General features: G+C 31.0%; 1 protein-coding gene across 6 annotated transcripts in view; it reads right to left on the bottom strand.

The window, feature by feature from the left end:
- LOC126838291 (protein tramtrack, beta isoform-like) overlaps positions 1–13,974 on the bottom strand; it is a 41,249-nt gene that overhangs the window by 2,151 nt on the left and 25,124 nt on the right. For 2 of the 6 annotated variants that reach the window (XM_050572605.1, XM_050572614.1), the window contains exons 2-6: positions 7,347–7,652; positions 6,794–6,895; positions 6,295–6,730; positions 5,736–5,948; positions 5,615–5,674 (exon numbers count right to left, since the gene is read on the bottom strand). In XM_050572605.1, coding sequence (XP_050428562.1) covers positions 5,615–5,674; positions 5,736–5,948; positions 6,295–6,730; positions 6,794–6,895; positions 7,347–7,532 — 997 coding nt within the window. In that variant the 5' untranslated portion in view covers positions 7,533–7,652. Of the gene's footprint in view, positions 1–2,350; positions 4,577–5,614; positions 5,675–5,735; positions 5,949–6,294; positions 6,731–6,793; positions 6,896–7,346; positions 7,653–13,974 lie in introns of those variants that run through there. The other 4 variants (XM_050572649.1, XM_050572640.1, XM_050572632.1 and 1 more) reach the window with 4 other exon arrangements.

Genomic DNA, 13,974 nt, shown 5'->3' with positions numbered 1-13,974 from the left:
GATGTAATTTTGTGTGTTAAAAGTAAAAACTAGCTATTTCTTAAATGGTTTTTCTTTGTAGAGGCTGCACGTTTTTGATAACTCTATTATACAACGTACATAATATGTAGCGGTTTTTGTTAATATCTCTCTAACAGCTTAAGTTGGTTAATTGATTCATATTAATTTTTTCTATTTTTAAATAAATAAAATACTTCTTTAATACATTAAAAAAAATATTTAAGTAATTTATTAGAATTTCCAACGTATTATGTATTTGTGTGGACTTATACAAATTTTCAAGTATACATTTAAAACCATTTCTAATTTTTGGGTCAAGCATTAATTTGTATACCGAATTACCAAGCTGACAGAGGCCGAACATTCATTATAAATTATAATACTAAAAATTAGAGAAACTAATTTTTAAGTATCAAAAACTTTAAAAACAAATAGTTTAAGTCGAGTTAATTACGAAAAACCAAACAAAGTAGTCATGTTTAATATTACTTTTTAAAAAGTCCGGAAAGGGATGGGCGCTTAATCTTTTTGGATACGTCACTGGTTAGAGAGTCAACTTTACACGTGGTAACAAGGGCGTTCACAAAAAAAAACAAATGTATCCCCGCTCTACCCTACCCGAAATTTAGCTCCCACGTAGCTCATGATTTATAGTTTGTTTTTTCAACGTTTCATAAATTTTTTTTTGTTCTGCAAACGCCCTTGTTAGGAAAAAGGAAACTGTGTGTTCTAGAGCTTTGGTGGCGGACAGGAAGGATTGAGGTGTCATCATAGGTGTGACGTGCAACATGTGCGGTTGAGGTGATGCAATATCTATACTAAAGTTGTCGAGGCGCTTATCGGTTTAATTACTCATCAATAAGCCCCGAGACAACGAGAGGGTGGTGGTAAAAGGGTTTAATTTGGGTTGGCTTTTTTTAGGTCACAACACGCCACTAGAGTAGCGTGACTAATCATGCAAATATAATTGAATATGGCGTTTTTCGAAACCCGCTGTATACACACAAACATACAATTGATAGCGTCTAATTTTGTGCCATTATTCTAAAAATAATAACAATAATACATATATATATTTGAAAAACGGTGAGAACATTGTCTTAAATACGTTATGGTGATTATAAAAATGATGTACTACTACTCTGATGATCGGTCAAGGTTTTTTTTGTGTCCAAAAGCGAACGCTTGTGCTTGAGGGAAAAGGATTATGTGATATATTACATTACCTATCCTTTTTAAGACCGACCGCCTTCACTTAGACGTGATGGCTATGATTTTGAATTTAAAACCGAGATGGTCGCTGAATAAATTATTTGATTTTTCATGACAACGTCACGAGTATAAAATATTATCCATACAGCAATCCAATGTCGGGTAATATATTATATTAAAATTAAAAGTTTATCGGTTTTATTTTTAATCATGTGTAAAAAATAAATGTTTAATCATGACAAATTTATCTTTTAGTTACCGTGTTTTATTTAATACAAAAAAAAATTCCTACACATTACCGAGCTTTTAAACTTGATCAAACTTCTCAAACTTATGGTCAATTTAATGCTACTTAGATTAATTTTAGACGGTGGCAGTAAAAATTTAATTAAAAATTAACCATGGATAATAGTCACGAGTCATGAAGCGATTTCCTCATTGTTTTCTCTTTGGCAGTTGGCTACTAGATTAACATACACAAATACATAGATAGGACCAAGTTGCTTGTAGAATAATAAAGGTACAGATGCTCAATCGAGCATAGGTGTAACAAGGATATTATGATATAGGCGATTAGGTTGTCTGTGTACAGCTGGATGGCAATTGTATAAGAGGGAAGAGGCGAGTTGGAACGCTCACAAATTATCTCAACCTCATTATATACCTTATAAAGTAATAATTATAAAAAATTGTGTGTTCACGTTACATTATACTTTCGACTGTTGCTAAAAGAACTATGAGTACATTATGTGCTTCAACAAACATCATACACTACTGACTACCGAAGTGACGTAATTAGGATTTAATTATTAGCAAATATTTCATTGATCTATAGTCAACGAGAAGACTACAGATCAAGGGGGATCTACCCTCTGTAAATATGCCACTGGAATACTGTAGTGTTTTGCATGCAAAATAAATGTTTTTATTTAATTTTAATTATTTAAGTTTTAGAGAAAATTAGGTAATATTCGACATAAATTTACAGTAAGTTTGTTTTAAAAACATTTGAAATACAATTATTTTTCAATGAAAACAAGAATTATTATTTCTATTAATCGAATAGAAAACCCAATTATAATTATTAATTGAAACTAAAATATAAGCTAACAAAATATCTAATACTATCTAATATCTATAATATCAAACATGAACAGTATAATAAAATTAAGCTAAATGTTACCCAAAATGAGATTCAACATCAAAACTAACAAAAAATACCATCAAATATCACATCATGCTTTTTATGTTACTTAAATATAAGTACAGTGTATCACCTGTTACAGCCACCATTTCAGTAGATTTTTGTCGTTCCTAAGACAACATTCGGATTTAAAAGACATGCTTAAAGAAAGATTAATAATAATAAAAAAAATTTATTAGTAATATATTAGTAAGATTTCTAAGACAAAAAAACAAATAATTAAATATCACTTTTTTTATTTCAGAAAATTTCACATATTATTACATAAATTAATATCACCAAAATATCTAACAAAACATTGGCACATTAAATAATTAGAAAAAACGCCATCTATAAATTGTATACCTTGAAAAAAATCATTTAATGTACTATGTGTGTCTGTAATTAATGAGTTAACGAAAAAAAAAAAAAAACAATTCTAATATTTGAAGTTAGGTACTTAATTAAATTCAGTCATTTATTAAATTCGATGTAACAAACCAAAAAAAAAAACAAATAAAACAAAAAATGTAACTAAAATTTTAGCCTTCACAGCCGATTCGAAATTAGTAATGGGCGTTTTTGATATTACTAAAAAAAAAAATAATAAATACTCGTTATTTCCCCAAAAAGTTAAACAAAGCACCATTGTTCACTAAACTAATTTAATTGCTAAATACACCCTGTCTAGCAGTCTATATGGATAAAAATAATAATAATTATAATTATATAAATAATAAATAGTAAATATAATAATATGTGTGTATAAACGTTAACAATTTATTATCAAGTTCAAAAGTAACAACAATTTAAATATTCTTAAAAAACCTAACTATACATAATGGCAAGGCATAATGAATAACAAATTGACTAAGAAAACACACAGCCCGACTTAAAAATTAGGTATCAACAAAAACAACAATGTACAATTTTTTTTAAAAATTATTTAATAGTTTCTTGCAAGTTTTTCCCTTGTAAAGTTTTCAATAATTAATTCCGCACAGTAAATATTACCGATAAAATATAACACAGCAAATTTCGATGGCCTTGAATGAATAAAATCTAATAATGAAAATTAAGATTACAAAATTGCAAGCAAATAACGGAGCTTTCAAACACAACCTTAAACTTTTTATCCAAATACATTTTTAGCGTCATTCACAAGTAACTCGATAAAGATCGCTAAGGGGAAAAATTAGTTTTTGGCCATTCTTTAAAAGAAATAATATATATTTTTTTAAAATTATTTTCATACAGTCGAAAAGGCCAAAAACTCTCACTGATCAGTTTCCACCCTTTATTATTATAAGAAAAAAAAAACAATAACAATTAAAAATTAAAAACTATTATAACAACCCAAAATAATAGTTTAAGTTTTAAATAAGATAAAATTGGACGGGTTAGTGTGGAAGGAGTTCAACAGAGGCAAAAAAAAAAAATTAATACATATTAAGAATGACAACAAAATAAAAACTGTATACAACAAAACAAACTCCATAACAATGTTTGTTAATCTACCGGTTTAGTTATTAATGACTTAAGTCTTAAGTACATAAAAATCAAATATATATTTTCTTTCGAACATTAATGACGTTTATAATATACTATTCCACTTGAGTTTCTTCACTTTGGCACATGATGAATAATTTTTATATACATATGGGAAACAGACATTTGCTTGCTTTTATTCTTTCAGTATAATCAATTCTCTTCTCCAATACTGATTAAACAGTCGGCGTGATAAAAATATATATATATATTAAATAACAAAAGTATAGCGTGCGTGTGTCCATAAATATCACAAGCTGTTAAACTCGAATCTGGGCCCTCCGTTGTTGTTTGTTGTGTACACTTTTGGAGTGGTCACTCTGTGCACTTGTTTCATGTGTGTCAACATGTTGTCCCTTCGGGTGAACATTCTGAAGCAGACGGGACACGGGATCTCTTGCCTCACTCCGTGATGAGATGACAGGAAGTGCCGACAGAAATTACTGATGTGCGTGTATGTTTTACGGCACAAATTACATCTGAAAAGATTGCTGGATTCTTGGGTGCAAAATTGGCGCACAGAATATTTGTCCATTATCGGTCTACTGGCGCTTATGACCGTGTTGTCAGAGTCGCTTTTCCCATTCGTGTCGATCGAAAGTCTACGTGGAGTTTGATCGGTTTTTATTATACCTAGAAAAGTGTTCTGCAGAGTTAATAATGTTTACTAGTGTTACAGAGTTGATGCCTATTTGACTTTTCGTTTTGAACAAAACAAAATATCCAAGGCAATAAAAATCTATTTATTCCTTAAATTAGTTGTTCTGAAACAATTTTTTCCCATTCAGAAGCAAATAAAATATTTTAATATTTAAAAATAAACAAATAATATTTATTTGTTTCAAAATGATTAACTTTAGGAATGAATACATTTTTATTGTCCCAGAACATTACTGGAGATAGCAGTCGAATAGGCATTAACTTTGGACCCTTGGTGTTAACTCTAATTTTAAGCTTTAGAAAAAAAAAGGATGGGCGGATCAAAAGTTTAGTTTTGTGAATATAGTTCAATGTAATTAATTAATGAACAAACAATGAAAAAAAAAATTAATGATTTTGTACTTCAGTTAAAAATAAATTTTAATTGAACTGCAAAAATATGATTTAAAATTGTTAATAAAAATCATAAAACATTTTTATCTTCCCATCCTGAAAAGAAACTTAACAAAATGATGGGTCACTTTCCTCCATTATTTAAAAACTACTTAAAAAAAATATATATATTTAAGGAAATACTACTTACCTGCTTGTCACTCAAAATTAATGTCCTTTTTAAGAAAATTTCTTTAAAATTTATTACTCTCACAGTAGATAACAAAAAATACATTTTAACGCACAGACCAGAAAAACCAGATGCGAAACCTTTCTCTTGCAAAACATTATTTTTTTTATCCACCAAAAGAAATTTGATTTAAAAACATAAAATAAATTTTAATAAATATTATCATGAAGTTGAAAATTAATATTTTAAAAACAAAGAGGAAGGTGTCCCATCTGATTGTTAATTTACTAGCGCTAAATTATCACACGTTATTCGAACCGAACATTACATTATGGCCGATATTAATATGTTCGACTAAAATTTTAACTTTTTCGTCAAAAGCTTTAAGCTATGAAAATTCAAACAACAATGATTTTGGTGGAAATCTTTGAAAAATTAAAAAAACTCACCAAATGCGCTTTGGTCTAACTGCATACTAGAATCGTGGTCTGTCTTTGATGTACTTAAATCTGTAAATTAAAACATTAACGTGACTTACAAATTATTTCTAAGGATAAACAGAAAGTCTACCTTGGGAAGTGCCTGGCATCGGATCACAAGGTTCTTGTTTGATCTCCACTCCGTTTTCTGTTTCTGCATATTCCTCTTCCAAGTCTTCGCCCTCTAGTGTGTTTTCTTCTTTGGGAGAGTCATAATATTTTGGTGCAGCCGCAGCTGATTCCGATTCTTCCGACATATTCAATTCCAGTAAATCTGGTGGATCACGGCCACTTCCTAAATTATCTAATACTTTTACTTAACTAACCATTCTACATCGAGAACTTACAAGTAGCAAGGCGGCGCCGTAGTTTAATTTTCTACGAGCAGAGATGTGCAAAAACCAATCCAATAATGAATTAAAAGTCTTAAATAACTAATTATTCGTTTTTTAATCATGGCCAACCGAATGAACAATAACAAAGACTAATGAAACAATTATTCATGAATAAGACGCATGAATAATTTGTATTTAACAAAAATGTAAGATCGATAAAGCCAACCCGTTTACAGGACATTTATCTGTTCATGTTGTAAAACAGTATTTTTCACTACGGCGCCACTGAATATAGATTATGTTGGATAGACTCACCTGCACTGGTGCCAATTGGTGTGGATGCTCTGCTATCGTCGTTGTTGTTATCATTAGGTCGAGAAGGTGAATTGCTTCCTGTAGACAGTTTCCTGGGACGTCCACGTTTTCTTTTTGGAGCCGTCAACGCTGACCCTAACAGCGGGTTCATCGGGTATGAAAGTTGTTGACGCTGTTGATCGTGTAGGGGATGTGACGGCAGAGGCCTTTTCAACGACATGGGGTTGAGGTTGTGGATGCGTTGCAGTTGGGGCACGTGACCCATCTGGTTGTTGTGGCTGGGCGAAGAGGACGGAGAGGACGAGTGAGATTGCAGTAGAGAAGAAGCCAACGAAGGCAGGTCACCGCGGTCTTCGTTCACTTCGGTTAGCCCTTTGATCCGTAATGATTCAGCAACTTTGAGAAAGGCGGCCAATCGGTCTTGATCGACGCTGACCTGAAGAATAAAAATAATATTAGTCTAAATTAGTCCATTGTGTAGAAAAACTCGGTTACTTACTTCGCCTCTGTACATAAAGTCTAACAGAGATCTCATATCGACCAAAGGTACATCTTTGAGTATCACAATCGGATGTCTGTCGGGATGTCCAACAAAGAGGGTCTATACGGGGAAAAACAAAATAAAAAACAATATTAAACAAGGGAAATGTATAAATAATCAGCACTCGGTTATTATCACTGGCCAGATAGTGACCAAATTTTATGTTAATTTCATTAATAAGAAAAAAAAAAAAAAAAAACAAGTTCTTTTTTTATTGTAATATCAAAATTTTTAAAATTAAATAATTAACCAAAAATACCTTAATAAACTATAAATTATTATATATGTATATAACATAAATGATAATTGGTACCTCTTACCAAAGAGAACTACAATTTGATGTTAGCATCGCAGATTTTTCTAAATATTTTTTTAGCCACAAAAAGGCTTCCAATGATTTCAAAAAAGTGAGATAGGTTACCATGAACGAAAAAAGTTACTAAAGGATCATTTTTTTTTTTTTAAAGTGAGGAGATCTAAAAGCTACAGATAGGTATAAAAAGACTAGTACTTGAAAATATGGGCTACACGCCGAAAGGACCATTTTGTGTGCTCGAAGCATTTGCCCTTCGACGGCCAACGTGACATCTACAAACGCTTCGCTGGTCAGCAGCTGATCGAAAACGGCCAGCAAGTTGGATTGATGGTTGTTCCATCTGAGACAGAACCTCTGCGATTGTCCGTTGTTCTGAGACATGTTTGCGATAGTATGTAAACAACGGCAGCAGTTATATAAGGTGCTGTTCTTCAACAGTATCTAACTGGGGGTAGTCTTCACGTTAGCGTATCAGAATTTCATCATAACATGAAGTATCATCTGAATAGGACAAAAACAAAAAAAATAACGTTAATATTACAACTGTTAACATGCATATATACATTAAGAGTGGTCATTAAAATAGGGTTGGGGAAATTTTAATTGATACGCCGCTCAAACTGACTTATAACAAATAAGTTTGTAACATTTTTAGTTTTTAGTTGACTCAATATTAAAGTATAAAATGTTAATATATTTTATGTTGTATATTCCTTTTTTGTATGTTGAATCCGAAATTGAGGGATTAATATTAAGATGCCACTTTCGGGTTTAGCGAAAAATACAAATCTTTGGTTCTTGTGGCATAAAGCTAAATAACTTATTGACCTACATAATACACATATTTTGTGTTAAAAATAAAATGGTATAAAACAATAACTTGCCCATATCACTTATGCAGAGTACATTTAATATCTCACATAGTTATAATGCATCGTTTATTAATCAAATTTGACAACACAAAAATTTATTATCTTAAAACTTATTTTTATCTTTAAAGTTTTAGTTTAAATCAAAACTATTTTTAATGTTCTGGATTAAATGTAATTTCTCGGCCTGAACTTTATTCCCCCATCCACCTAAAGAGGTAAAAAAAAATATATATTTAATGCAATTAACGGCGTCGTTGACGACCGTAAAAAAAACCCCATAATAAAACGTCGAGGAGAGAACATGCTTTATTTGAATTGTTTTTTTAGTCTTACTCTATTCACATATCAGTCGTAACAGATATAGGGGAAACGTTTAATAATAAATTAAAAATAATTTTGACAGTTTTCAACCCCCATATGTGTTTGTTTTATAGCTTTATGTCATTATCGACTTAAACGCACATTACATAGAGGGGCCTACAACAAGTGTTTTTCCCTCCTAGAGGTTTTTTTTAGGAAACATAATTCAAATAACAATTTAACAATAAACTAAAAACATCACACGGTCGCCCACCCTCCAATATAAGGATCTCGGTGTATTTTGGTTTAGTTCAAATCTCTAATCCAATCCCTAATTATTATGAGTAATGTCCGTAAACAACGAAGCTCTTTCCATGCGTTTGGCCTAGTTACGGTTAACTGCTCAAGTATTAATGATGCTTGATACATTTCTTAAAATGGGTTTACACTTCACTCACACGCTAATGCCGTAAAACTTTTTCTCTAATTATCGCATCCTGATGCAGTTAAAAAAAAATTCTACTTCACGTCTTACACAACATAATCACTAAGAAGAGACTAGGAAGTTGTTTCCTAAACAACGTCTAATAAAAAAAAAAAAATGTTAGGTATAAATGCAAAACAAGTTATTATTTTCATAAAAAAATACAGACAATGTAAGTTTTAAGTTTTCCATTTAGAATACACCGGGAAACGGCTTCTGACAAACGTTCGCTATAACTCATAAAAAAATTAATTAAAAATAATGTAAAACAAAAAAAATTACAGTAACTTCCATTTAATTCGTTGTCATACTAGAAAATACCTGCTGGATCAAATTAAATTATGTCGAATACTATCTATCTTACGCGCTTTAATCCATAGCTCTGCTCAATACCTTTAAAACAATTATTATGTAATAAAAAAATACATTTTCATAATTGGATTTTAAATTTTTGTTGTAATACTTTACAGGAAAATGTCATAAAATATGTAAGCATCTGTGAAAATTTTTATAAAATCTTTCATTCGTTTGATTGAACATGATGAATGAAGTCAAGGTTAAAAATAACTCCAAAAAATATTCAGAATTATGTTTTCGAATTCCAAAAAAGGATCGTCATAAATCGATAGATACCTTCTATAATTGAAGAAAATAATTCAAAATGCAACCAACGAGAACGATTTTACATAGACCAAATAAATGTACACGTGGTGTGATTAACGGAGCGAGTAATTTAAGAGAAAACGTTTTTATCCTTAATATAACAAGAGATCTCACTTATTAATATGTGTGTTATACTACCGTTAATTAACTTAGGTCTTTTTTCGATTATATGAAATAAAATTATAGTTATTATGATACCCTAAGCCGTCAAGCCGGATTCCCACGACTCGTGTATTCGCCGAATGTATAGCGAGTACATTTGGTATCCCTTTGACTCGTGTCGCATTTACCGATAATCCGCGGGAAAAGGACGGATACCGAATAACGAGTACACACGAATCATGGCGAATATACACGAATACCGAATATTCGGCGAATAGACGAGTCGTGACTCGCGTGGCAATCGGATCATTTGCAAAAATTATTCACCTTCGTCATGTTTTGACGGTTACTAAGTACAATATAATTTTATAAGCAAATAATAAGCAAGAGTAACCTTATATCGCACGAGGCGACCGAGTATACAGTTACGAAATAGGATATTAAACGTTTAAAACTATTATTGTTATTATTAATTATTGGTACAAGTACAAGTAATACTACTACTGTACAATTGCACACACTAATAGAGCATCGTTACAGTGCATATTTTATTGAATAATAACACGGTAGGTACATAGGGCAAGTACACCGCGATAGGGAATTCAGTTTGTAATAATTGTATAATTTATACCGGGTCATCAAACCCTCGTTAACTACTCAGAGGGTACCGGCCTAGTAGCAGAGTAGTTTACTTAAACACCGATAATAAACATTAACCACTCGTTTAAACTATAGCGTTGCACAAATATGCCTCAGAAAAAACGGACCCGTCGTCATTTTTACAAAATGGTATAATATATTATAATTTACATTATAGATGTTGTGTACAAGTGTTAGTTTTGTAAACAAGCTCAAGGTGCGTTTGACCAAAATTGTATACACAAGAATATGGAAAGTGCACAAAAAGATATCATAAATACTATTTTGGCCAAAATGACTTTATCGTATAATCAGATAAAGAATAGAATAGATCTTCTTTGAAAAAACGAGGTAAATTAAATAGTCTAAATTCCAACCGCCAGAAGGCGGCGTTAACATACATTAATTGTAAAGGAAAAACGTTTAGCTGCTCTCCTATAAAATGATTATATTGTATGTACTAGCTACATATTTTGTTTAAGCTAACGATATATATAATATCGAGATACAAAACAAAAATACAGCTAATCAATGGAAGGCTGAAAAAATGTCTAATATACATAAATGATAAATGTATACTACGATGTTTATAATATATAGTGCATAATTAGTTGAAGTTTAGATTGTTAAGGTTATTTTAAAAGGGATTTAGAAATTAGATCCATTAGTCTTAAATTAAAGTTTTCACTATAAAGAATAAAGTTAAACGTACAAACCAAACGAGCGAGTAGTTCTATACTTGTGACGAATCTGGTATTAAAGAAAAAACAGGATACAATTAATTTACGATTATATTTTGAAAATAAACAAAACACATTTTAACTATTAAACGTTTTATTATAATAATCTAAGGTCCGATCGAGCATTGCCAGGGCAACGCAAGAGTCTATAAAAAAGTGTAGAATTCAATTAAAAATTCACGATAAGCGTATACAAAAAACGTGTAGAATATATTATAGTTATACGCAAGACGTATAATAGAATAAGACTTGAGTAGGTTAACTTTTTAAAACATTTTTTTAACAACGGCCACAACAGCTGCGGCGGTGATAACAAGAAACTATAAAGGAGGAAAAAAATGTGAAAATAAGAAAAAATATTTGTATTGTTATAGCTGGGCAGAGCAAGTGGGTTAATGACCCTTATTAGTATTGATAAAAATTAAAATATAATTATTTAAAACGCAATAAATAAAAAAACCACTGTACGATGGTGGTTTGGTTTCATAGGTTTCTACTACTATTTTATAGAGAATTTGTTTGACATAGATTATTATTAATATTGTTTTCACGCTATATTTATTTATATAATTTTGTGGTACACGGTTATGAGGTCTACTGACAGACAGTAGATCTACTTTAATAAGGCTATAATTGTTTAAGTCTACTTGTATGTCTGTAATTATTCGGTACATATAACGAAAAGGTCCCATCAAAATCCACAAGCAGGAGTTGAAGTAAGAAGAGCCTCGGCTCTTGTATTAATAATTAATAAACAGTCGGCTGAATTTCCTAATAAACTACCACCAGCCACGGCAATCGTGCAAGAAGGATAGGCCGCAGTAAGAAACTAAGATTGTATTGATGCCAGAAATGCAAGTTCTTCTACGAATACTACAATAGAGTAAAAAATCGTAGGCAGTCAAAATTATCTCAATTCAGCGAGAATGGTTGATAATTACCAGTCATATAAAGAAAGAGGAGAAATTATATAATATTTATAAGAAATTGTCCATGGACTGAAAATATACATTGAAAAAAATGTTAGTTTATTTCATATAAATTTTTTTTAAGGAGGTATTTTCAATGATAGACTTATTATTTGTAGATAAGGTAGACATTATAATATATTATATTTATTTTGTACAACGTATTGGCATTTTTATTGTGGACCTCCTGGCCTTAACCCTATTTTTTAAATTAAAATTACCGACCGGAATCCACGGAGATGGTATGTGTAGATTTAAACGGAAAACATATAATCTTTTACGATTTTAACGCGAAATGCGTTTTTGGTAACTGGCCAACTCGAGTAAAGAACTAAGTTTTGTTGATATTTTTTCTCTCGTTAATTTATAATTTAAAAACGGTGACAGTATTTTACATACTCGGAGTAAGACAAAGACAAAACAACTAGTCTAAACAAAGCGATTAACGGGGTAGGTGAACTCTGAAACAAAACCAAAAATAATGCGTTCATTTTTAAAAAAAAATTTTATCGGCATTAGTTTTCATTTTACACTATCCGATTATAATATAATATAATAGCCTTTAAATTATACCACCACGTTGATGACCGTCGACAGTTTGACGGAGAATTAATTCGCTTTTTTTAACATTGAAAAACAAAATAATATGTTGACAACCATTATGAATCCGACGATTTAAATATTCGAATTCTAATAACAGATTAATTTATCATCAACAGCTGATACCGATGATATTATATTAGTGTTAATGATTTTTTGATACCTCTCGCTAAGTTAAGAGGCATATTGTATGTATTATATTATGTGGATGTACATACATCTTCTGTCCGATACAATTTGAATAAGAGGGGTGGGGATCGGCTGCTGCTGAGAAACGACGTTAATTTATACATATATATATTATATCTTATCTGGGCCACTCAAGATAAGGACTTATCGCGGGGATGGGCGAAATCCAGTCGGCCGCAAGTGGCGGTTTTCGAATAATGAAATTATAATAATAAAACATGTAATCTAACACATACTATATTACAGTATTATTATTTATATATTATACATGTGATTATGTAACCCGACCGATAAGGCGACCAGACCGGTCCATTCAAAGTTCATAGAGTAGATAAAAAAGGAATGAGAACTGCATTTCGGCTGGTTTGCCAGAGACCACGAAACCCGTCGGGTCTTATCTCATCACAGAAACCCTCAGAACGAACACAAAAAAAAAAAAATAGATACGACAAACCACTATACGATTTATTCCACAAAGGTTTTATCCTATTAAAATATATATCCAATTAATACCCGCACCGAGTATACCATTATAATTTATAATAATATTTCTGTGCTTAGGAGAGGATAGAATACTAATTACTAGCCCGTTCCCGGTTACACATCACAGAGACGTGACAGTTTTTTCCCTATTAAATACCACATATATCTCATAAATAAATTATTTTATCTATGTACTATCCACCACCGCTTAGATAAGCAACAGGACAATGACATTATTATTATCCATACCAGGATTAGCCTTACGTTATTAATGTTAGCATTGTTATTTACACACTTACACTAAAAGTCCAAAAGTCATACCCATGTTACCACATATTTTTATTATTATTTTTCATTTTTACCACAAAACATATTATTATAGAACGTTTTGCACGTATTTCAGGGGACATTTAAAGTGCCAATGAAAAGTCTTTATTTAAAAACACAAGTTTCTCTTTGACCAGTAACGGTGATATTTCACTTCCAGACCAATCAAATACGAACATTAACGATTGACCACGATTTTAAGCAATGGGTAAACATGATTTAATAACGAGCATACAATAAATAACATTTTTCGAAAAGACGATGCGTTTATTTGAAGGAAGAATTATTTTTCATTATACAAGTTTAGGACACAAAAATCGCAATCTCTCAAACTGGTTTGGGGTGACAGGTTGAGCTTAGGATACGCTCTAAAGCAGTGTAATATAATGTTATTATATTATATTATAATTCTTTTAGACCTGGGATAATCGTCATTGTTTAATGTTAAAAATATAA

Source organism: Adelges cooleyi, unplaced genomic scaffold (assembly GCF_023614345.1).
Source record: "Adelges cooleyi isolate 19-005CV unplaced genomic scaffold, UGA_ACOO_1.1 ACOO_flye_CR_arks_rails_tigmint_CR_PRNA_108, whole genome shotgun sequence".
NCBI classification, from domain to species: Eukaryota; Metazoa; Arthropoda; class Insecta; order Hemiptera; family Adelgidae; genus Adelges; species Adelges cooleyi.
This window is presented reverse-complemented; position numbering and strand designations above follow the sequence as displayed.